Source organism: Felis catus, chromosome D1, assembly GCF_018350175.1.
Source record: "Felis catus isolate Fca126 chromosome D1, F.catus_Fca126_mat1.0, whole genome shotgun sequence".
Classification (NCBI taxonomy): domain Eukaryota; kingdom Metazoa; phylum Chordata; class Mammalia; order Carnivora; family Felidae; genus Felis; species Felis catus.
In genome coordinates, this window is record NC_058377.1 from 106756195 (window position 1) to 106778689 (window position 22495).

At 50.0% G+C, this 22495-nt stretch overlaps 2 protein-coding genes and 1 long non-coding RNA gene across 15 annotated transcripts in view; 1 reads left to right on the plus strand and 2 right to left on the minus strand.

The window, feature by feature from the left end:
* Positions 1-2656: 2656 nt before the first annotated feature.
* Positions 2657-5179, minus strand: LOC109492172. Its single transcript, XR_002145947.3, has 2 exons — positions 5044-5179; positions 2657-4624 (listed from the first exon to the last, which is right to left on the minus strand). It is a non-coding gene; the product is annotated as an uncharacterized LOC109492172 (long non-coding RNA).
* Positions 5180-5185: 6 nt separating this feature from the next.
* On the plus strand, positions 5186-8096 carry LOC123380641. Of its 4 annotated transcripts, none has more exons than XM_045039470.1 (4): positions 5186-5379; positions 5583-5722; positions 6760-6917; positions 7708-8096. In XM_045039470.1, the coding sequence occupies exons 1-4, from the start codon at positions 5186-5188 to the stop codon at positions 7819-7821; spliced, it is 606 nt and encodes a 201-aa protein (XP_044895405.1). In that variant the 3' UTR covers positions 7822-8096. The 4 variants fall into 4 exon arrangements, 1 of the variants encoding a protein (XP_044895405.1); XR_006586674.1 differs by having other exon boundaries at positions 5242-5379; positions 5583-6198; positions 6757-6917; XR_006586673.1 differs by having other exon boundaries at positions 5242-5379; positions 5583-6198.
* Positions 8097-19749: 11653 nt separating this feature from the next.
* PLAAT3 (phospholipase A and acyltransferase 3) overlaps positions 19750-22495 on the minus strand; it is a 40701-nt gene continuing 37955 nt past the window's right edge. For 5 of the 10 annotated variants that reach the window (XM_045039475.1, XM_045039473.1, XM_045039471.1 and 2 more), the window contains one exon: positions 19750-22114. In XM_045039475.1, coding sequence (XP_044895410.1) covers positions 20683-21642 — 960 coding nt within the window. In that variant the 5' untranslated portion in view covers positions 21643-22114 and the 3' untranslated portion in view covers positions 19750-20682. The remainder of the gene's footprint in view (positions 22115-22495) is intronic. The other 5 variants (XM_019812578.2, XM_011286977.4, XM_011286976.3 and 2 more) reach the window with 1 other exon arrangement.

Genomic DNA, 22495 nt, shown 5'->3' on the forward strand with positions numbered 1-22495 from the left:
TGTTGCCATCAAGTTTTAAAATGTAACGGACCGTTGGGGCACCTGGGTGGCTCAGTCAGTTAAGCATTCAACTTCAGCATCCAACTTCAGCTCCTCCAACTGTGATCTCACGGTTCGTGGGTTCGAGCCCCGCGTCGGGCTCTGTGCGGACAGCTCAGGGCCTGGAGCCTGCTTCGGATTCTGTGTCTCCTTCTCTCTCTGCCCCTCTCCCACTTGTGCTCTGTCTCTCAAAAATAAATAAACATTGAAAAAAATTTTTAAATATAATGGACCAGGGGCTCCCGGGTGGCTCAGTCGGTTGAGGGTCCAACTCTTGATTTTGGCTCAGGTCATGATCCTGGGGTCATGGGAGAGAGCCCTGTGTCCATGCTAAGAGTGGAGCCTGCTTGGGATTCTCTCTCTCTCTCTCTCTCTCTCTCTCTCTCTCTCTGTCTCCCCTTCCCTCTCCATCTGTCCGTTTCCCCTGCTGGTACACGCTCTGTCTCAAAAAATTAAAAAAATAAAAATAAAATAAAATATACTGGACCAGGCTCCTACCCTCTAGACTGACTTCCATAAACCGGATTCCAATAAAATGTAAAATATATATATAATTAATAAAAGCACACTTTATTTTCATATGATAAGCTGACAAAATGGTTGCACTCGCTCTGGCCAGTCCTTGTTCGCAGCAGAACTGCTGTTAAGGACCATAACTCGCTTTAGAGACTATGCATATATTCACCGACTGTGTGTCAGCCCAAGAAAAGTTTAACAAAACTGAGGAATGGGTGCTGAAGAAACAAGGATTCTGGAGCCTCCAGGGCATGACTCGGATTCTCCTTTAATGTCATTCTGTCACTTTTGCAAGCCAGCGTCTCTGTCGTCACCCCCCCCACAGCTGGGGAAAGGTTGGCAGGGCAGATGAAAGTCCCCACTGCTTCCCCGCTGGCCTCGTGGATGTCTGGGTGTTTTCCTCTGTGTGCCTCCACCAGAATCACCAGAATTTTCTAAAGGCGGTTGGGATCCGGGATGACGGAGACATAGGAGGACAAGGGAACTCTCAGGACCGCCAGCCGGCTGGATGTACCACAGAGCCATCCTCCAGGGGAATGACCCTGTGCTGCCTGGGGTGAGGGGACAGGGGCTCAGGGGAGCTACTTGCCGGGGTGACAGCAGCACCAAGAGCACCTAGTGACCCTTGGCAGTCCCTCTGCTGTGGGGAAGGGCCATTGTCCCATCTCGTGGCTGGTCACCTGGAGAGCTGTCTCCCATCATCTCTCTGCAGGTTTTGGGGCAGTCCCCCTAACCCCAGTCTGTTTCTCTCTGCCGATCCTGGTACCTGGAATTTGCCACAGCGAATTCAGTTTTTAGCATTTGCCTTCCCAGACAGCATTCGCATCCAATCTCTTTTGAAGCCGTTGGTATCTTAGTAAAAAGTAGTCCTGTGGCGGCCTTCAGCTCTCTGGAAGGACCTGGAAGAATCGGGACTTAGGGCGGGTAAGTCTTGGTGTGAGAGTGTGTGTGAGGGTGTGTAGCCAGGAACCGGGGCTGTTATAGGGGGAGGAGAGTGTTCTTTAAAAGAAAACAAGACAACGGCACGCCTGGGTGGCTCAGTCGGTTGAGTGTCCCAATTCCACTCGGGTCGTGATCTCACCGTTCGTGATCTCACCTGCTTCGTATTCTGTGTCTCCCTCTCTCTCTGCTCCTCCCCTGCTCACAGGCTGTCTCTCTCTCAAAAATAAATAAAGATTAAAAAAAAGTTTTTTTTTTTAAGAAACAAACAGGGTGGGGAGGCAGTAGGGAGTCAGGAAAGAGGGATGCTGAAGAGGGAGGGGGGAGACTTGAAAGCTTCCCAGTTTCCCAGGGAACACCTTGCACGCTACAGGGCAGGAGGGTCAGTCCTGCTCTGGGGGCTTCTGGAAGGCACACGGGAGTCAGAAGGCTCGGTGGCCGCCCTCCTGGAGAGGCTGGTGGGGAAAGGAGACAGGAGGCCAGGGTTGTGGGTTTCCCCTGGGCCCTCCCGGCCCTTCCGCTCAGCCAGACCCTCAGGGCAAATGCTGGAATCCTCAAACTGCAATCTACACCCTCGCTGTTTGCTTTGCTCTCTGGGCAGCTCTTCCTTGAGACTTTTCCAGGAAAAGGCCACGCTCAGCCCTGATGCACATTCTCCAGCTGTCTGAAAAACAAAAGAGAGAGAAGCTAGTTTCCCCTCCTCCTCTTGGCCCCCCCAACAAGAACTCCCCAAGAGTTATTAATGAGGAAACCCAGGCCAGGGGCACCAGGCTGGCATTCTGGCTGAATGAGATGGACACACAAACTGTCTTCATGTCTGAGGACCCGATGTTTTCCAAACTAGCGCACTGAATCCTGGAAATGGTTTTTCCTTGGAAAAACTAAGGACGTGGTAATCAGCCCAACAGGGCCTGGCGATGATGTCTCGTTGGTGAAGTGAGTGCTATTCGTGGGATGCAAACTGGCTAAAATACTTCACCCGCCTCGCCCCTGGCAGGAGCACAGTGCGAGAGAGAAGCCTCGCGGTTTGTGGGTTCAAGCCCGGCTTTGGGCTCTGCTCTGACAGTGCGGAGCCTGCTCCGGATTCTCTCTCTCTCTCTGCCCCTCCCCCCCCCCTTTCTCTCTCAAAATAAATAAATATTTAAATGAATGAATGAATGAGTTGGAATCAAATATTTTATTTTCCAAAGAGTAGTGAGGTTGGGGAATCAGATCTTAGGAGAGATGTGAGCGCCAGCCTGTCATTCCAGTCAACGAATGTCCCCTGGGTCAACACCCGATTTCCCAGCAGAGGGCCCCCGGAGGGCACTGGCTCCGCCCCCTCCCCCTGGGGCTAACCGCCTCTGGCCAGTCCCTCCCAGGTCAATTCACTCTGTGGTCATCTTTGAGCTGGGTGACCCCGCCCCTGCGGGCAGAGCTGATTGGCTTAATGAGATCACCTGACCCAGCGGCGGCCAATCAGCAGGCTGAGCCAAGAGGGGCGCAGGGCCCCCCCCTCCCGCCCCCGCACTCTCTTTTTGGGAAGGCGTTGCAGGCCGAGGTGGGCAGAGGTGGAGCTGGGGTGATGGGAGAGGAGGAGTCGCGGAAGGAGTGTGGGGCTGGGAGGGGGTTGCTGCGCGCGACCAGCCCAAGTGGAGAGGAAGCAGGAGCGCTGGGGACGTGGAAGCGACGAGGCAGAGGAAGGATGCGGAGAGCACAGAGAGCGGTACATATCGGTCCCCGGAAGGGCGAGGAGCCGGGAGTAGCAGGATCGGGGAGCCTTCCCTCCCTGGCGTCACATTCGTGGCCGAGAGTCTTGGACGCAATTCCGGCTGCTGAGATCCCAGGCCCTGGCAGGCCCGTGGTTCCTGTTTTTATCCGTCGTGGGTGTGCCTCCCTCCCCCTCGTGTGTCCTCACAGCATAAAAAGGAATACAGGCCTCCGAGAGCTGTAAATGGCCAGGGCGCACCTTGCCGCGGGGCGGGGCGGGAGGCTTCAACAGAGGACATTGACATCTCATGGTTCCGGATGCTGAAAATTTCAAGATTGAGGTGCAGGCGGACCCAGTTCCTGCTCAAAACCTTCTTCTTGGCTTGCCCGTGGCCACCTACCCACTGTGTCCTCACATTGGAGGTGTGAGAAGAACCCTGGTCTCTCTTCTTACAAGGTCAATAACTCCACTGTGGGGGACCCCACCCCCCATGACCTCATCTAATCCTGATCACTTCCCAAAGGCCCACTTCCAAATATATCGCATTGGGGGTTTAGGCCTTCACCGTGAATTGTAGGGGAATACAACCGTGCAACCCATAACAGAGCCAGTTGTGTCTTTAATAGACGCTACACGAGGCTGCATGTCCCCAAACGAAATCTTCCTGTTGAAAGACCCCTTCCCCTTGTTTTGACCCCCTGTCATAATATGCTTAGCAATAGTAACGCCATTTGCAAGACAGCACCAAGAAGTTCAGGGGTCTTATCCTAAGTCCACCGTTTAGCTGCCAAACAGGATATCTGTGGTCAGCCACCCGGCCCTAAGATAGCCACCTGGCCCTAAGATGGGAATGGAAAGTACTGACTCCACCCGATAGACCCTAGAGATGAGCCTAGTCAGCCACCCATGTTTTTCCCCCTCATTCTGGGAAATCGCCCTCAGAAAAGAAAAGAAAAACCAGCCTCATTTAACTGGACCAATAAGACCCCGTAACTATGCTTCTCGCTTCTGTAACCGCGCTTCTGCCACTCCAACCCTATAAAAAGTCTCCCCAGCCCAACAAGAGGCGCGCAAGTCTTTGCTGAGACTTGACCGCCCCGGGTACCCGTGTACGAATAAACCTCTTGCTGTTTGCATCTGACTCGTGGTCTCGGTGTTCCGTGGGCACGGGGTCTCATCGCCGAGGAAGACCTAGTTCGGGGGTCTTTCACTGTGCTTTCATTTAGCTTTGCTAAAAGAGGCCTCAAGGGTCACGAAACAGAATGAAGTCAATAAACCAAACGCCAGGGCTGCTGGCCAGGCAACGTTTGCTCCGTAGTCACCGGATACCCGGAGGACAGTTCCTCATTGTTTTTTCCGCTTGCTTCTGGCCCGCAGAATCCTCACGAAGACCGTGGCAGCCAGGAGAGCCGCTTGTATGGTCTTGACCGCATCAGGGATCTGCAACGGAGGAGAAAAGGGGTCACGCTCAACATCGGGGGGGGGGGGCCTGACCACGGAAACACACACCCAGAACCCGCATCTCAGGAGAACCCCTTGTGGCATTTATCCTCGCTGACAAAACCACAGACGCAACAAACGTCAGCAGGGAGGGGGGATATTAAAAGCGCAGGCGAACCAAGAAGTTAGCCTGGTGGGTACTGACAGCATAATAAAGCCCCAAGGGGTGGCTGTGGAAGGACAGAATGACAGTGTCTGATGTTCTAGGTCGGGGGCGATGTTCTAGGTCAGGGCTGGCCTCGAAGCAAGTATAAAACTGGAGAAACCACCCTCTGAGGGCAGAGAGCTTGCCTGGATTGTCCTCCGGGTTCCAGGAACTCAGCCCGCCCCCAAGCACTCAGAAGGTGTTCGTGACTTACCTGCTGAACAGCTGTCTTGACTCCCAAGTAGCACTAAGCTCTGCATTTACGAAATAAGATGGCCTCACTTGTGCGCTGATAGCAAAAGGGCTCTGGAAAAGGAAGCGGATCCTCTGAAAACACACCACGAGGCGACAGGGCCATGAGGATGATCCCTGAGGGTCGGTGTACCCAGCGTAGCTGGTGGGAGCCCGGGGGCCCACCCCCTGCCCACGTCACTGTGTCGGTGAGACCGGTGGAGGAGAAAGGAGCGAGAGGGAGAAAGGAAGGCAAGGTAATGAGCGACCTTCAGGGGAAGGAGTTCAGAAAGAGGCACCAGAGGAAGAGACACACGATGTAAGTGAGGTGGGGCCCTCCTGCCCTCTTGAGCTCTGACCTCCCAGAAGCGCAGCAGAGGGGACAACCACTCTCAAAAAGTTGGGGTCTCCCAGGTTGATTGCTGAAGCTTCCGCACAGCCTTTGGATGTGCTTCTAGATACTTCTAGATGCCCATCTCTATCCCTCCCCTCCCACCCCCTGCCACCACCCCTCCTGGACAGAGGCAGGTCTGCCCTCCTCAGCTCAGAGGAGCAAGGGACCATCAACAGGGTCACTCCTGGCCATCCTGAAGCATTCCCGCTGTGCCCCAAGGCCACCAACAGCGCCTCAGTTAACAGCCTGGGCTCCTCATTTCCAGAAGGTAAGGCTTCTCCTTGCCCATCCCCCTTCCCCCAGAGGCCTTCTCCTCCTTTCCGAGAGAAGAGCTTAGACCTCACCCATCCTGCACCTGTAGTGCACAGCCTGAGGTGTGAACGCTCCTGGATGCCAGTAGGGAAGATTAACTAATGCGCTGTCCTACCCAGGCAAGACTTCTGGAAGAAATATGTAACCCCAAACCCACCTCCAAGGAGGCAGGCGGCTCACACCGTTCCCTCTGCCCGTCCTCCTTATCACTCTACTTCCTGGTCAGTCTCCAACTCACTTTCCAGTTTTAGATTAATCAAAGGAATTAAATCAGACTCACCTCGGGCATGACCTTGCACGAAGCCTGGCTTGACCAGAGCTTTGGGAGCAGAACACCTCTGGGTGCAAACCCCGCCTCTGCACAGTGGCTGTCCTGGACTAGAGACTCAGTACCTAGTTGCTGAGTGAGTTTGGACTAGCTACTTACACGCGGTAAGCCTCAGTTTCCCCATCTGTAAAGTGGGATTGGTAACACCCGCGTCTGGGGCTGTGGTAAGGGTCTCGGGGCCTAGTGGCCAGGGAGGGCTTGACAAACAAGCTGACATTCATGGCCGTGACTCACATCCTTCGCCATCACCGCCCCCCACCATCAGTCCGCGGGGCTGGCTTGTGGGTCTCCACACCCTGGTCCCCACCCGGACTGTAACATCCTTGGGGCCAGGGATTCTGTCTCTGTTATTTTTGTCTTATTCATGCCCCTGTCTCCGCCCAAGCCCGGCCCACCCTGACACCCAGCCACTGTCAGCTGAGGGAATGGCCTGGCTCCTGGACGGGGACACAGGCTGGGGACGCACCTGATTGCCGCGGGCGACCCCGTAGCGCAACTCGTTCACAAAGTGCTCGCAGTTCTCACAGGGCAGCGAGTAGGGCAGCTCCTGGCCCACCAGCTGCTCCGCCCGCTGGACGATTTTGCTGGGAGGCAGCGGCGAGTACTTGTCATCGTGTTTGTTATTGACCTGGTACCTGTCTCTCCCGACCACGTCATTCCAGCAGCAGCTTCTCCGTCACGGCCTTCTCAGTCAGGGTGGACGTGGTGCGGCCACACCAGCTCCCACAATTTCACCCGAGATTCACAAAGAGGAGACGGTGACTTCAGCCCTGGGCTCAGAGCCGGCCCCAAGCAGGCAGCCCCGTTGCCCTCGGCCTCATCGGTAAGGATGAACTAGGGCCAACCTGCCTGGCCTTGAACTCCGAAACAGGCCAGGCCCATGCCTGGGTGACTTTGGAGAAGTCACCAGGAGTCCCCGGGCGCTGGTTTCCTCACTTCTAAAGCAAAGGACGTGAGTTCCTCTAAAGGATCACGTGAGTTCAGATGCCCCCCGAAGAGTGGAGCAGGAGTCAAGCAGAGGGGTGCAGGGCGAAGGGAGGGGACGGAAGACACTCAGGTCCTCCTCCCGTCCTCCCCTTACGTGCTGGTGGCCTAGAGACCGCCACCGAGCCCCCCTGAGCCGCAGCTGTGTGGCCCCAGCAGGCTAACGTGGCATTTTGAAATAGTAAGAAAGGAAGCAGCTGAACAAGACGGAGGCCTGACCTGGGAATCAGGGCCCCAGACCGCAGCCCCGGCCCGTTCACCAGGCCTCGAGCAGGTGCCTCCTCTTTTTGCCAGCTTTACCGTTTACAGACTGAAGGGATGGGGCCGGGCAAGTGTCCACACTCGCTCAGCTCAACGTTGTCCAGAAGGAAAGAGAGGTTGGTTGGGCACCGGGCTAAGCCCCGCACCGGGGCTCTTCCCGAGCGCCTCTTCGTAACTTTCCTCCACCACCAGGAGGCAGGGCTTCCTGCCGGCTCTCCAGGCTGCGGTGAGCAGGGTGGGCAGGGGACCCAGGATGCCACACGGGTTCTGTGTAGCTGGGAGACCTGTGCTCCTTCCGTTACACTCTGCGGCCAGTTGTAAACTACTCGAAGGAAGTAGCTGCCTTTTACTCTTGTCTGTCCTTCCAGAACCACAGACGCATAGGGGATTGGACCTGGGGAGTGACGTCCCTCAAGTACAACGGGGTGGGTGGAAGTGAACCCCATCATCTAATGGAAAAAAGGTGCACGGTGTCTCCATGAACCTCCTGCTAAGGAGGAATCACAGTCGACGTACAGAGCAGGGAAGAACACGCAGCAAATTGTCACAGAGGGCCTCTTAATGCCAGACACTCGCGAACACCCCCATACACGCACGACTGTTCACACCTCACCCCTGGTGCTTAAACAGAGAAACTGTCCTGGGGCACCTGGGTGGCTCGGTCGGTGAGGCGTCCGACTTCGGCTCAGGTCACGATCTCACGGTTCGTGGGTTCGAGCCCCGAGTCGGGCTCTGTGCGGACAGCTGGGAGCCTGGAGCCTGCTTCGGACTCTGTGTCTCCCTCTCTCTCTGCCCCTTCCCCGCCTCGCGCTCTGTCTCTCTGTGTCTCTCAAAAATAAATAAAGGTTAAAAAAAAAAAAGGGAGAGGGAGCATATCCTTACCCAAGGGAGCCAGATGGACCACATAGCCATCTCCCACGTAGACAACCCAGCGCTCGTAGCCAAAGTGAGAGACCCCAGTCAGGTCTCCAAGGGGTGGTCTGGGTTTGCCCCGCAGTGGAAAATCCAGAGGCAGGCAGAGGTGAGCCCTTGCTGGGACTGTTCTAGAGCCTGACCTGCAGGATGACCCAGCCCAGCCTGTAGATTCCCTCTGCCCGTCACCTGCAGGAAACAGGGAGGAGGCAGCCCTCCTCCCAAGGCTGGGAAAGCCTCCCCTCTACCGGGGCTCCTGTGTCGGAAATGAGCTCTTACGGGGAAACAAAGGTGAAACGGAGAGCTGTGCTCACGACACGGTGGGGGTGCAGCACGGGAGTGGGGCCAAGTGCCGTGCACAAGCCGGGTATGCGTGCATTATGTGCACGGAGCATGGTCGTGTCATTGAAGGAGTATATGATTCCCAGGAGGTCTAAAGTCCCTCATAAAGGGCTGCCTGCTGCATCCCCGGGCCTGAGTGATTCCTGTGAATCACCGCCTCTAGTCCCGAGTGTCAGACGCAGTGCTCACCACCGGACCATCTATCCATCACTCCTTTGGGTAAGAACGATCATTATTACGCCACTTACCAGAGGAGACGTAAGACTCAGGAAGGTTAGGCGATGTGCCAAAGACCCTTCCCTGGTGGGTAGGAGACCAAGACTGAAACCTAGGTGCAAACGTTTCTAATATTGATGGCCTTCACAGAATGTCCTAAGCAAGCCCGGGGCAAGTGACGGCTGGGGATCACAGGGTAGGTTTGGAGTCAATGGCGGGGAATGTCCTTCTGGACTTGGCACGAACAGGAAATAAGTTGCCTTGGCCACACTCAGAATGTCGTTGCCGTAGGAGCTCTCTGAGATCGGATAGCACCAGCCCCACCCACCTCCACTCTACCCTCCCCACCCCCAGCCCCACTCAGCTGAGCCAGGCCTGGGGCTGGACCACCTGATCTGGGGATTGAGCCTCTGGAAGCATCAAGGCTGCCGGCCAACTGAAGGCCTTGGAGGGGAGTCACAGTTGAGAATAAAGCCTGACTATAGGGGTCAAGAGTCAACTTGACCAAGCAAAAACGAAAACAGAGTCAACTTGACCCAAGATGGGACAACGTGAGCATCAAAAAGAATAATCACTGGGGTGCCTGGGTGGCTCAGTCGGTTGAGCGTCCGACTTCGGCTCAGGTCATGATCTCACACTCTGTGAGTTCGAGCCCTGCGTCGGGTGCTGTGCTGACGGCTCAGAGCCTGGAGCCTGCTTTGGATTCTGTGTCTCCCTCTCTCTCTGCCCCTCCCCTGCTCATGCTGTGTCTCTCTCTGCCTCTCAAAAATGAATAAACGTTAAAAAAAAAATTTTTTTTTTAAAGAATAACCACGGCACACAGATTGAAACACATCAAGTATGTTAAAAGCCATGCATTTGTAACATTTTAAAAACTCATCAGTCGCCTTGGCAGGACGTAAACAAAGTCAACATTGTATTCCAAAAACCAGTAAAGGAAAGATTCAAGCATTTTCTAAATGAACTGTCCTCGGGGGACCAGACTAAAAACCATAACAAAACCCAAAGCCACAAAACGACACTTATAGGGTGACTATCTCTATGTAGGCAAAGGCGTAGAAAAATACGTAGGGGGAGGGGAGGACACGCCAAGCTTTACTACCTACGACGGAGGGGATAATGCTAATAGTTTCGGTTTGGGTCTTGTTTTGTTTTGTGGGGTTCTTTTAACAAGGGAAATGGATTCACATGCGCTTGGTGGCATTGAAGACATTAGTCTTTTTCGCTTTTGTTTTTGTTTACAAAAGGAAAGCCTCTGGAGTCAGACCCTCCTAGGTTCAGATGCCCTCTCTGCCTCTTGGGTAAGTCGCTTTGCCAGAGTGTCCGTGCCCTCATCTGCAAAGTTGCTGCTTCACACGGTTGTTAAGATTAAATAAAAGCCTTCCGCGAGGCATTGCCTCCTTGGTCAAAGATTAATTGACCATCTGATTGTGGGTTTGTTTCTGGGCTTTCTATCCTGTTCTATTGATCTCTATATATGTCTGTTTTGGTGCCAGTACCATTTTGTTTTGCTTACTACACCTTTGGTATAACTTGAAATCTGGACTCGTGGTAGCTCCAGCTTTTCCTTTGTCAAGCAAGATGGCTTTAGCTATTCAGGTTTGTGTGTGTGTGTGTGTGTGTGTGTGTGTGTGTGGTTCCATACAAATTTTAGGACTCTTTGTTCTAGTTCTGTGAAAAATGCTGTTGGCATTTTGATAAGAATGGCATTAAATCCGTAGATTGCTTTGGGGAGTGTGGACATTTTAATAAGATCTGTGCTTCCAACCCACGAACATGGAATGTCTTTCCATTCCTTTGTATCATTTTCAAGCTGTTTCATCAAAGTTTTATAGCTTGTAGAGCACAGGTCTTTCACCTCCTTGGTTAAGTTTATTCCGAGGCATTTGATTATTTTTGGTGCAATTTCTCCCTGCTGCTTTATTAGGAGCGTACAGAAATGCGATGGGTTTCTGTACATTGATTCTGTATCCTGCGACCTTACTGCATTCATTTCAGTTTTAGTAGGTTTTTTCCGTAGCATCTTTAGGGTTTTCTGTATATAGTATCATCTCATCTGCAAATAGTAAAAGTTTTACTTCTCCCTTAGCAATTTGGATACCTTTTATTTCTTTTTGCGGTCTGATTGCTGTGACTAGAACTTCCAGGACTATGTTGAATAAAAGTGGTGACAATGGACATCCTTGTCTTGTTCCTGACCTTAGGGGAAAAGCTATCAGTTTTTTTACCGCTGAGTATGATGTTACCTGTGGGTTTTTCATATGTGGCTTTTATTATGTTGAGTTGCGTTCCCTCCAGACCTACTTTGTTGAGGGTTTTTATCATGAATAGATGTTATGCTTTGTCAAATGCTTTTTCTGGATCTCTTGAAATGATCATATGGTTGTTTTTTTGTTTTTTTTATCCTTTTTCTTACTGATGTGCTGTATCACATTGATTGATTTGTGAATACTGAGCCACCCTTGAATCCCAGGAATAAACCTCACTTGATCTTGGTGAGTGATTTTTTTTTTTTTTTGATGTATTGTGTATTTGGCTTGTTAATATTTCGTTGAGGATTTTTGCCTCTGTATTCATCACAGATATTGGCCTGTAGTTCTCTCTTTTCATAGTGTCTTTACCTGGCTTTGGTATCGGGGTAATGCTGGTCTCATAAAATGAATTTGGAAGTTTTTCTTCCTCTTCTATTTTTTGGAATAGCTTGAAAAGAATACAATCTGTATTTCTGTGGTGTTGGTTATTACTTCTTTCATTTCTGATTTTGTTTATTTGAGCCCTCTCTCTCCCTCTGTCTCTTTGATGTGTCTGCTAAAGGTTGACCAATTTTGTTCTCAGAGAAGTAGCTCTTGGTTTCATTGATCTGCTCTATTGGGTTTTTTAGTTACTATTTCGTTTATTTCTGGTTTAATTTTTATTATTTCCTTCCTTCCCCTAGTTGGGGGGTTTGTTTGTTGTTCTTTTTCTAGCTCCTTTAGATATAATGTTAGGTTGTTTATCTGAGATTTTTCTTGCTTCTTGAGGTGGGCCTGTATTGCTATAAGCTTCCCACTTAGAACAGCTTTTGCTGCATCCCAAAGATTTTGGACCGTTGTGTTTCCATTTTTATTTGTCTCCATGCATTTTTAAATTTCTTCTTTGATGTCTTGACTGACTCATTGTTAAGTAACATGTTATTTAACCTCAATGTGTTTGTGCTCTTTCTAGATTTTTTCTGGTGATTGACTTCTAGCTTCGTAGCCTTGTGGTTGCAGAAGATTCATGGTATGACTTCAGTCTTTTTAATTCATTGAGACTTGTCTTGTGGCCTAATATGTGATCTATTCTGGAGAATGTTCCATGTGCACTTGAAAAGAAAGTATTTTGGGGCGCCTGGGTGGCGCAGTCGGTTAAGCATCCGACTTCAGCCAGGTCACGATCTCGCGGTCCGGGAGTTCGAGCCCCGCGTCGGGCTCTGGGCTGATGGCTCAGAGCCTGGAGCCTGTTTCCGATTCTGTGTCTCCCTCTCTCTCTGCCCCTCCCCCGTTCATGCTCTGTCTCTCTCTGTCCCAAAAATAAATAAACGTTGAAATAAATAAATAAATAAATAAATAAATAAATAAATAAATCCATCTGGTCTAATGTGGCATTCAAAGCCACCGTTTCCTTGCTGATTTTCTGTTTGAATGATCTATCCATTGATGTAAGTAGGGTGTTAAAGTCCCCTACCGTTAGTGTATTACCATTGATAACTTATGTTTCTTATTAACTGCTTTGTGTTTTGGGGTGCTTCTGTGGTGGGTGCATATATTCCATTGTTATATATTTTATCCATTGTTAATCATTTATGATTATATAGTGTCTTTGTCTCTTGTTACAGTCTTTGTTTTAAAGTCTGTTTTGTCCAATATAAGTAGTGCTTTCTTTTCACATCCATTTGTATAATAAATGTTTCTCTGGCCTCTCACTTTCAATCTGCAGGTGCTTTTAGGTCTGAAATGAGTCTCTTATAGGCAGCATATAAATGGGCCTTCCTTTTTTATCTGTTCAATCATCCTATGTCCTTTGATTGGAGAATCTAGTCCATTTACATTTGAAGTAAGTACTGAGAGGTATGTATTTATTGCCATTTTGTCATTTGTTTTATGGTTGTATTTGTAGCTCTTCTCTGTTCCTTTCTCCCTTGCTTTCTTCTCTCATGATTAGTCGGCTTCTTTTAGTAATATACTTGGATTCTTTCTCTTTATTTTTTGCGTATCTATTACTGATTTTTGATTTGTGATTACCTTTAGCTTTGTATATGACATCTTCTGCATATAGCATAAGTTGACGGTCACTTAAATTTAAACCCATTCTTACTCCTGTCCTCCTCATATTTTAGGTATATGGTGCTATACTTTACATCCTTTTATTTTGTTAGTGCCTTGGTTGATTTTTACAGATATACTTATTTTTACTGCTTTTATTCTTCCTACTTTTACACTCCTACTCATGGTCTTTCCTTCCCACTCAAAGAGCCCCCTCCAACATTTCTTGTAGGGCTGGTTTAGTGGCCATGAATTCCCTTAACTTTTGTTTGTCTGGGAAACTCTTCGTCTCTTCCATTCTGAATGATAGCCTTGCTGGATAGAGTATTCTTGGCTGCAGGTTTTTTTCCTTTCAGCACTGTGAAAATATCATGCACTCCCCTCTAGCCTGCAAAGTTTCTGCCGAAAAATAAGCAGATAGCCTTGTAGGCAACTGTTTTCTTTCTTTCCTTCTTTTTTTAAGTTTATTTATTTATTTTGAGAGAGACAGAAACAGCATGAGCAGGGGAGGGGCAGAGAAAGGGACGGAGAGAGAGAATCCCAAGTAGGATCCATACTGTCAGCACAGAGCCCGATGTAGGACTTGAACCCACAAATGTGAGATCATGACCTGAGCCAAAACGAAGAGTCACATTCTTTTTTTTTTTTTTTAATTTTTTTTTCAACGTTTATTTATTTTTGGGACAGAGAGAGACAGAGCATGAACGGGGGAGGGGCAGAGAGAGAGGGAGACACAGAATCGGAAACAGGCTCCAGGCTCTGAGCCATCAGCCCAGAGCCCGACACGGGGCTCGAACCCCCGGACCGCGAGATCGTGACCTGGCTGAAGTCGGACACTTAACCGACCGCGCCACCCAGGCGCCCCGTGAAGAGTCACATTCTTAACCGACTGAGCAATCCAGGCATCCCTGTAACTGCTTTCTTTTCTCTTGCTACTTTTAAAATTCTTTGTCACTACTTTTTGCCATTTTAATTACTATGTGCTTTTTCTTTTAAGTTTATTTATTTTGAGAGAGAAGGAGAGAGAGCATGGGTGGGGGAGGAGCAGAGAGAGAGGGAGAGAGAGAGACCTGAGTAGGCTCCACGCTGTCAGCACAGAGCCCAACACGGGACTCAGTCCCATAAACCATGAGATCATGACCAGAGCTGAAATCAAGAGTCAGACGCTTAACCAACTGAGCCACCCAGGCAGCCTGATTACTATGTGTCTTTGTGTGGACCTCCTTGGGTTGATTTTGTTGGGGGATCTCTGTGCCTCCTAGATGCAGATTTGTTTCCTTGCCCAAACTCAGGAAGTTTTCAGCAATTATTTCTTCAAGTAAGCTTTCTGCCCCCTTTTCTCTCTCTTCCTTCTGAGATCCCTAAAAGTGAATGCTATTACATTTGATGGGGTCACTGAGTTCCCTGAGTCCATTCTCATTGTGAATAATTTTTTTTCTCTTACCTTCCCACCTTGATTACTTTCCATTACTCTGTCCTCTGGGTCACTGATTTGTTCTTCTGCTTCCTCTAGCCTGTTGTTTATTCTATCTATTGTATTTTTAGTTTCATTTATTATGTTCTTTATCTCTGATTGGTTCTTTTTCATCTCTTTATTAAGGGTCTCACTGATGTCCTCTACTCTTTTTTCAAGTCTACAGCTGAGTAGTTTTAACAAAGGATTGAAGATTTTGGTTCATAGTGGTCTTGCACTCCATATATCTACTGCTGGGTGATGAGGGAAGGCCTTACTGAGTTGAGCACGGAACCCAAGAAAGTGGGCGAGTAAGTTCTGCAGCTATATCTGGGGGGGTGGGGAGTAGTGGTGTAGGAGACGGGGCAGCAAGACGACCTGGGGTGGAGGGTGCTTGGCAGGACTGAGGAGCAGCAAGGAGGCCAGTGGCTGGGACTGGGAAGTGTGACAGGAGGAGGCTTCGCGATGACGTCAGCGAGGCATTTAGGTCCTGCCGATGCTCGGCTTTTGCAAGGGCTCGGGCTCTTCCTCTGGGGGAGGTGGGAGCCGTGTGTTGAGCAGAGTAGTGATGTTAGGTGAGCAGAGGGGTCGCTCTGGCTGCTGCATTTGGGATAGATTTTTAGGGACAGGCGTGCCTTCAGTGAGGCCGGTTGTGAAGCTGTTGTAGTAATCCAGGTGAGGCTTAATAAGTCCGTGTCTGTAAAATGCGTAGCTTTGTGTGCCTGGACAAGAGTATGTGCTTAATGACTGCGAGCCATTATTTATCATTACTGTCACTACCTACGGTTAATTAGTCGCGGTCTTCTGTTCTCCACGCAGCGGTCCTTCTATGTTCGTCCTGTAAAATACTGTTCCGTGGCGACTCCAGAGTGGGATGCAGTTCTTAGCATGACTTTCTGATTCCACCTGTCCCATTGACGTTCAAGAAAACACATCAGCATACAGAGGAATGAGGGTGTCATTTATTATGGGGATTACCTGGAGTTAGTTCTAATTTATAGTCCTGTAAAAAGCAAAGAACATCCTTCCTCAACCTTGGCCTGTACCTGGTGACTGCCGTTTCTGCACCAGGACCGCGACTCAGCGGTTGAGAGCTGTTGTTCTTAAACGCGTCTGTCAAAACTTGAGTTCGACACCTTTTCCCCTGCAGCGGATTCCTCTCTAGACTCCTGCCTTCCGCACATGTTTCTGAATGTCTACCTCGTGTGAGGCGGTGCCCCCGGTGCTGTAGACACAGTAATGCAGACGTCATTGTGTGTGGATCGTGTCATCCGGTCAGCGAGAGGTCATAAACGAGTAGGCGTGGGTGACGGGTGAGGGCTGCTGTAGCCAAGGACCGCAAACGAGGGGACTCACACAACACAAAATTATTGGGTCACGGTTCTGGAGTCTGGAAGTAGAAGTCCAGCTGTCCACAGGGCCATGCCCTCTCTGAGCTTGTGGGGAAGAGTCCGTTCCTGCCTCTGCCTCGCTTCTGGCCGTCCTCGGCATTCCTTGGCTTTGTAGACTTTCGGTCTCTGCCCCTGTCCTCCCTCCGTGTGTCTCTTTGTCTTCACCTTGCATTCTTCCCCGTGTCTGTATTACTTTTTCTCATAAGGCCCCCAGTCATATTGGCTTAGGGCCCACGCTAATGACCTCGTCTTAACGTGATCACCTCTGTGAGGACCCCGTTTCCAGTAATGTTTCCTGGTGGAGATGCTTTCTTCACTCTATGCCGTCTTCATAGAGGCTGAATTTAGCTCTATAAATTAGTATATGATATCTATCACTGTAGTAAGTTCTTTTTTTTTTAATTTTTTAATGTTTATTTATTACTGAGAGACAGAGCATGAGCAGGGGTGGGGCGGAGAGAGAGGAGGACACAGAATCCGAAGCAGGCTCCAGGCTCTGAGCTGTCAGCACAGAGCCCGACGTGGGGCTCGAACTCATGAGCTGTGAGATCATGACCTGAGCTGAAGTGGGATGGTCAACCGACTGAGCCACTCAGGCGCCCCCACAACTCTGTACTTTCTAACCCCCTTCACCCATCTAGCCTGCTCCACACTCCCTCTGGCAACCAACTATTTGCTCTTTGTATCTGTCAGCCTGGTTTTTTTGTTTCATTTTGGTTTTGTTTTGTTTTTGGTTTGATTTGGTTTGGTCTTAGAATCCACGTGTGAATGAGATCACACAGTAATTTTCTTTCTCTGCCTGATTTATTTCACTTAGCGTAATACCCTCAATGTCTACCCATGTTGTTGGAAATAAGCAAGATTTCCTTCGTTTTATTATTCTTTCTTGGAATAAAAACCCCAACATGGATTTGCTGGATATGGTAGTCCTATTTCTAATTTTTTGATGAATCTTCATGTTGTTTTCTGTAGTGGCTGCACCAACTAAATTCCCACCAACAGTGCACGAGGATTTCCTTTTCTCCGCATCCTCACCAACACTTGCTATTTCTTTTCTGTCTGATACCAGCAAAATTCTGACAGGTGTGGGGTGATACAGCAGAGAGGGAGAGAGAGAGAGAGGGAATCCCAAATAGGCTCTGCACTGAGCGTGGAGTTCCCCAATGCGAGACTCGATCTCACAACCCTGGGATCGTGACCCAAGCTGAAATCAAGAGTTGGACACTCAACTGACTGAGCCGCCCTGGTGCCCTTCGCCGAGTGCTTTTTCATGCATTTGTTGGCCATCTGTTTGCCTTCAATCTTCTTAAACTGGATGATTAACTTATTAATTTGCACTTTTCTCTTTCTTCGTATAAGGACTTGTGGTACAAATTTTTCCAAGTATCCCTTTTGTTGCATGGCCCCGAGATCGATATCTAATATTTTTGTTACCATTCAGTTCCGAATATTATCTAATTTCCATTACGTTTTCATCTTTGTCTCATAATGTAACTACCGATGTGCTCTAAAATTTCTGAAAGTAGAGGGGTTTTCTAGCTATCTCTTCCTTATTGATTTCTAACTTAATGCACTAATGTGATTAGACAAGATAATCTCTATGTCACCAGTCCCTTGAAATTTGCTTAAGACTTGCTTTGAGGCCAGTTTTATGTACATACATTCCTCTGTGTGTGGTCAAAAGAATCTGTTTGCCACAATTGTACTATGTAGTACACGGCATATACACTGTGCTATCTATATTAAGTCAGCTTGTTGGTTTTTCAAATGTTCTATATCTTTGCTGATTTTTGTGTCTCCTTGATTTATCAGTTCTGAGAGAAGTGCATTTACATTCCCTACTGTAATGGAGAATTTGTCAATTTCTCCTTGCAATAGGCCAACATTTTCAGTATCTGGTTTAGAGATTCGTATTAGATGCAAACAAGTCAAGAATTATATCTTCCTGGCGAGTTGAGACTTTCACAGAACCTTTTGGAGTGTTTTCCTACACCAGCAACCAATCCTGTGATTCTCTGACACCAACTGGGCGTCCAACAACTCGTTCCAGTTTTGACAGCGACACCTGGGAATTAGCACAGACCCCACAGTAAGGGCTCAATCTCACCAGACTGCACCGCCCCTCCCCTCCTTCGGATGTCATTCACAAGACCCGGCCCACCCAGGCCTCTGTCGATGGGTTATAAATTGGGGTTTCCCATGACCACCCTTAGGTCCAAAAATCTGCTAGCTCACAGAACTTAGAAAGGCACTTTACTTATGTTTAGCAGCTTATTATAATGGGTATAACCCAGGAACAACCAAACGGGAGAGATGCACGGGGCAGGATATGGGGGCAGAGGGATGCAAGGAGCTTCCGTGCCCTCCTCAGACATGTGGCTCTCCCAGCACCTCATGCATTCACCAACCCAACAACTCATCAAGTCTCCTCGTTCAAGAGGTTTTATGGGGCTTTGTCTTCAACCTCACTCCCTCTCCCAGAGATCGGTGTGGGAGCGGGGCGGGGGAGGGTGGGGTGGAGAGGGATGGTGCTCTAAGTTCCAATCCTCTAATTACTTGGTCTTTCGGATGACCAGCCCCATCATAAGGCTCTCGAGCGCCCCCACCTTACATCAGTCATTAGCACAGACTCAGGTGTGCTAGAAAGGGGTTCATTTTGAATAATACTAGAGAATCTTATCACTCAGGAAATTCCAAGGGAGCTCATGCTCGGAACCAAGGACAAAGACCAAATATGTTTCTTATTATGCCATACTTTTTATTTTGTATGTATTTTAATTAATTATTTTTTTATTTTTATTTTTTTGTTTTTTTTTTTTTGAGAGAGAGACAGAGTATAAGCGAGGGGGGGCACAGAGAGAGGGAGACACAGAATTTGAAACAGGCTCCAGGCTCTGAGCTATCAGCACGGAGCCCGATGCAGGGCTCAAACCCACAAATTGACCATGACCCGAGCCGAAGTCAGCCACTTAACTGACTGAGCCATCCAGGTGCCCCTATTTATTGTTGTTGTTTTTTTTTAATGTTTATTTTTGAGAGAGAAAGACAGAGTGTGAGCGGGGGAGGGGCAGAGAGAGAGAGAGACACACACACACACAGAATCTGAAGCAGGCTCCAGGCTCCAAGCTGTCAGTACAGAGCCTGATGCAGGGCTCGAACCCACGAGCCGTGAGATCCTGACCTGAGCCAAAGTTGGACACTTAACCGACTGAGCCGCCCAGCCGCCCTGTATGCCATACTTTTTTTTAAAAAAATGTTTATTTTACTTGTTTTGAGACAAAGAGAGAGCCAGGGAAAGTCAGAGAGAGAGAGAGGGAGAGAGAGAATTCCAAGCAGCCTCCTGCTGTCAGCACAGAGCCCGAGGCAAGGCTCAATCTCACAGACCATGAGATCATGACCTGAGCTGAAATCGAGAGTCAGACGCTTAACCAGCTGAGCCACCCAGGCCCCCCCTTAGGCCACACTTTTTAATGACCTTTCTGTCTAGTAATTTTTGCCTTAAATCCTATCTTTTCTGATACCAATACAGTATACCAGCTTTTAGTTACTATATGTTCTTAGCATTTGCCTCACGTATCTTTTATAATTTTTAAAAATTATTGGGGCACCTGGGTGGCTCGGTCGGTTAAGCATCCGACTTCAGCTCAGGTCACGATCTCGCGGTCCGGGAGTTCGAGCCCCGTGTCGGGCTCTGGGCTGATGGCTCAGAGCCTGGAGCCTGCTTCCGATTCTGTGTCTCCTTCTCTCTCTGCCCCTCCCCCATTCATGCTCTGTCTCTCTCTGTCTCAAAAATAAATAAAAACGTTAAAAAAATTAAAAAAAATTATTATATTTATTGAAGTAGGTTCAAAAGTCTTATTTAACTGTCCAAGTTCAAATTTCAGATTTTTAAAAGGTTTATGATGTAAATTCTTAACATTAGAAAGTACTAGAAAGACTAGTACAATGACCATGAATATACCCACTGCCTCGATTAAAAAAATTTACTGTTTTGTCATATTTGCTTGATCTGCATCTATTTTTTCAATGTTTATTTATTTATCTTGAGAGAGAGAGAACGTGAGCAGGAGAGGGTCAGAGAGAGAGAGAGGGAGACAGAGGATCCCAAGCAGGCTCCGCACTGTCAGTGTGGAGTCAGAAGCGGGGCTTGAACTCATGAACCGTGAGATCATGACCTGAGCCAAAATCAAGAGCCAGACGCCCAACCGACTGAGCCCCCCCCCCCAGGCGCACCTACGTCTGTTTCTTTAAATCAGGTCATGTGTTCACACAAGCCTAAAACCAATTCACTTAATAAAATTAATAATTCCTTAATGTTAATACCCGGGCCATACTCGAATTTCCCCCAATTGTCTCAAGTTGCTTTCACTGGTGTTTTTTCACATTTAGCTGCTTTGGGCCGAGCGTGTCTTTCAACGGAGGACAGATTTCACACCCCCTCAGTGTTTCTCCTCGATAGCGTTCATTTTTTTAAGACATCAGTCTTAACCCAGTGTCTGTCTCCAACCCAGTGGAAGGTGTCTCTCTTACGTGGCCAGTTTATATGGTGACGATCAATGTATTTGGAACCAATTTTTCTATCTTGTTTGGTTATTTCTACAGCATCCCACTTTTTTGGATGGAATTTTTATTTTTTAATGGAACCGGGTGTCTTCGTTTTGTTTTCTTGTGTTTATCCTTCCTCGGCCCTCTGTTCTCGATAATTAGCCTGAAGGTTTCCACCTCATGCGTCCCCATCGTCTCACCTTATGCCGTGTGAGAGGGGGGCCTTCGGGAGGACCCGCCCTTCGAATTTGGCCTACGTCCCCTGCTTTGGGGGGCTTGAGAACTGGGACGAGATGTTACATCAGCAGAGCTGAGACACAAAGGAAACCGCACTGGGAGACAACTATTCTCATCTCTACGCTGGGGTGTGGGTGGGCACGAGTTGACCCTGGACTGGATCTCGGCCAAGCAGGAGGGAGTTGGCAGGGAGCCACGGGCAAGTCCCGTCCGGGAGTCTGACAGACGAAGGTCTCCGGGCAAGCAGGGCCGACAAAAGGACAGATCTGCAACCAGATGGAGAAGCCTTGCCCTGTGGAGGGCAGGCCTCTTGGCCCCAGCAGAGTACTTCTGAGGAGGCCGCGAAAGCCCCCCTGCAGACAAGTGGCCCCTCTGAACACCTGCCAAGTCCGGCCAGCAGCCGTGGCAGACCTCAAGCCACAGAAGGTGGCTCCCCTCGTCCCCAGGGGAGACCGGCCGTGGGGGCAGCCGCAGCCGGGGTCTGAGGCTTCCCTGTGACCCGGCCCCGCGGGCAGGGCTGACTGGCCAAGCGGCAGGCTGGGCGTGAAAGCTGGGAGCCACCGTGGATGGGGGGCGTGGAGCGGACGGGCCACGGGAAGAGGGGGCCGCAGGAGGGGTGCGAGATCCGAGACTCGGGGGCGGGGGGACACGGCCAGCCCGAGTGGCCAGGAAAGGGGGGCGCGGGGGGCTGGGGGCGACAAGGCAGAGGAAAGGTGTGGGGAGCAGGGGGAGACGAGGGGGGTTGTCACAGCATCGGTGAGAGCACACACCGAGTTTCCTTCGGGCAGAGGTTTGGTTCGGGCTTTGGTTTGGGCTTTGGCTCCACTGACCACCCGCAGACCTCGGCTGCTGAGCCCCGGAAGAAGCCGTCCCGGGTCTAGTTCCAGGCCAAGGGTCCCGTCCTCGCGCATCGGTCACGTCCATCTGTCCGTCTCCCCAGCTGCTCGCCTGTCTCCCTGCAACCCGAGATGCCCATTACTTGAGCTCAGGAGTCGGCCTGTTTCCTGCAAGGGGAAGAACGCAGCCGGCAAAGACAAAGGCAGGGAAGACCACCAGAGGGTCCAAGGGCACAAGGAACAGGGCCCGGCTGTGCGCTCGACACACTTCACACCAGGCAGCTCCTGCTGTATTTCCTCCAGCAAAATCCTCCCTTACTGGGCTTTATTTTATCCTGCGAAAATAAGCCTTATCATCAAACAGCGTGAAATCCGCAAACCGAAACCTCAACACCTCCGGCCCGACAAGACCCCCTGAGTGTACAAAAGCCACTGCTGCTGGGACGGTCCCTTCCCACTCATTGCTTCTGCCGCTTGTTTCTGGAGAACATGACTCCGATGAGGCCCACGGCGGCCAAGCCCACGCCGGCGATGCCAGCCGCCACGACGGCGTCTCTGACCTGCAAGAGAGCGGAGGGGAGATCAGACTCTGCGGGGACTCCGCGTGCAGGCCGTACCTGCGACAAGAACGCTCCGCTCCGGGAGACTCACGTGCCCCTTGGCCCACTCGACAAACTCGGGCGTCAACGGATATTGGCAGGGAAATGGGGAGAAGGGGGCTGGATGGGGAAAGAACGGATGGATGGAGCCAGCTGGCCAGGAACGCACATGGGCCTAAGGGCAACTCGATTCACTCTGTGGGTATTGAAAGCACATAAACCCTCAGAGCGCGGTTGTGCAAAGGGCAGGGCGGCGAAGCCCGGGTGGCTGCGGGGAGCCCTTGAAGCGAGGGCAAAGCGGGGCAGGAACTCGTGTTGAATGGTCGGTATGCCAACCTTGAC